Source organism: Pygoscelis adeliae, unplaced genomic scaffold, assembly GCF_000699105.1.
Source record: "Pygoscelis adeliae isolate BGI_AS28 unplaced genomic scaffold, ASM69910v1 Scaffold203, whole genome shotgun sequence".
Taxonomy (NCBI): Eukaryota; Metazoa; Chordata; class Aves; order Sphenisciformes; family Spheniscidae; genus Pygoscelis; species Pygoscelis adeliae.
The window spans coordinates 285,030-285,776 of NW_008824407.1; the positions used below are offsets into that span (position 1 = coordinate 285,030).

At 38.8% G+C, this 747-nt stretch overlaps 1 protein-coding gene across 1 annotated transcript in view; it reads left to right on the forward strand.

The window, feature by feature from the left end:
- Positions 1 to 747, forward strand: part of CDC27 (cell division cycle 27) — a 34,086-nt gene that overhangs the window by 21,834 nt on the left and 11,505 nt on the right. Inside the window, 1 exon segment of the mRNA XM_009320439.1 lies at positions 455 to 663. Within this exon segment, the coding sequence (XP_009318714.1) occupies positions 455 to 663 (209 nt within the window).

Genomic DNA, 747 nt, shown 5'->3' on the forward strand with positions numbered 1-747 from the left:
GGAAAGAGGAGGTTGCTGCTAAAACTGTTGCTCTGCAGATTTCCAGATTTGTCAGTTGGAGGGAACTGAAGAGTGAAAGTGAATGTACCGTCTCCCCCTTCATTATTCTTAAATATCTAAGGTGTTTTATTTCTACCCTTTTCAACAGCTTCAAAAGCTTTAGTCATTAGTCATCAAAGTATCTAATTGGCACAAACTTGTTGGGTGTCCTTAGATGCCCGGTTTCTGTATTTCAGCTTGTCTAGCTGTAAGGTGTATTTAGGCCTATCTGCCTCTCGAATGAGACTTAACTAACTGTTTTATTGTTATTTTTTTATTATTGTTGTTGTTATTTTTTTAATCTGGGAGGAAGTTACTTAATCATGTAAATCAGTATGGAAAAATCTGTTCAGCTCAAACTTAGTCACTCTGAGTTGTAAAAAGCGTGCTAACTTTGCAATGCTGTTTTTACTAGGCATGGTGTGCTGCAGGAAACTGTTTCAGCTTGCAACGAGAGCATGACATTGCAATCAAGTTCTTCCAGAGAGCCATTCAAGTTGATCCAAACTATGCTTATGCCTACACCCTGTTGGGGCATGAATTTGTGTTAACAGAAGAACTAGACAAAGCATTAGCTTGTTTTAGAAATGCAATCAGAGTCAACCCTAGACACTATAATGCATGGTAAGTTTTGCTTCATCCCCCTCCTATTGCACGTGATACAGAACTCCTTTTGGAGAAATATCTTCTGGATGCTGCCACTGCTAT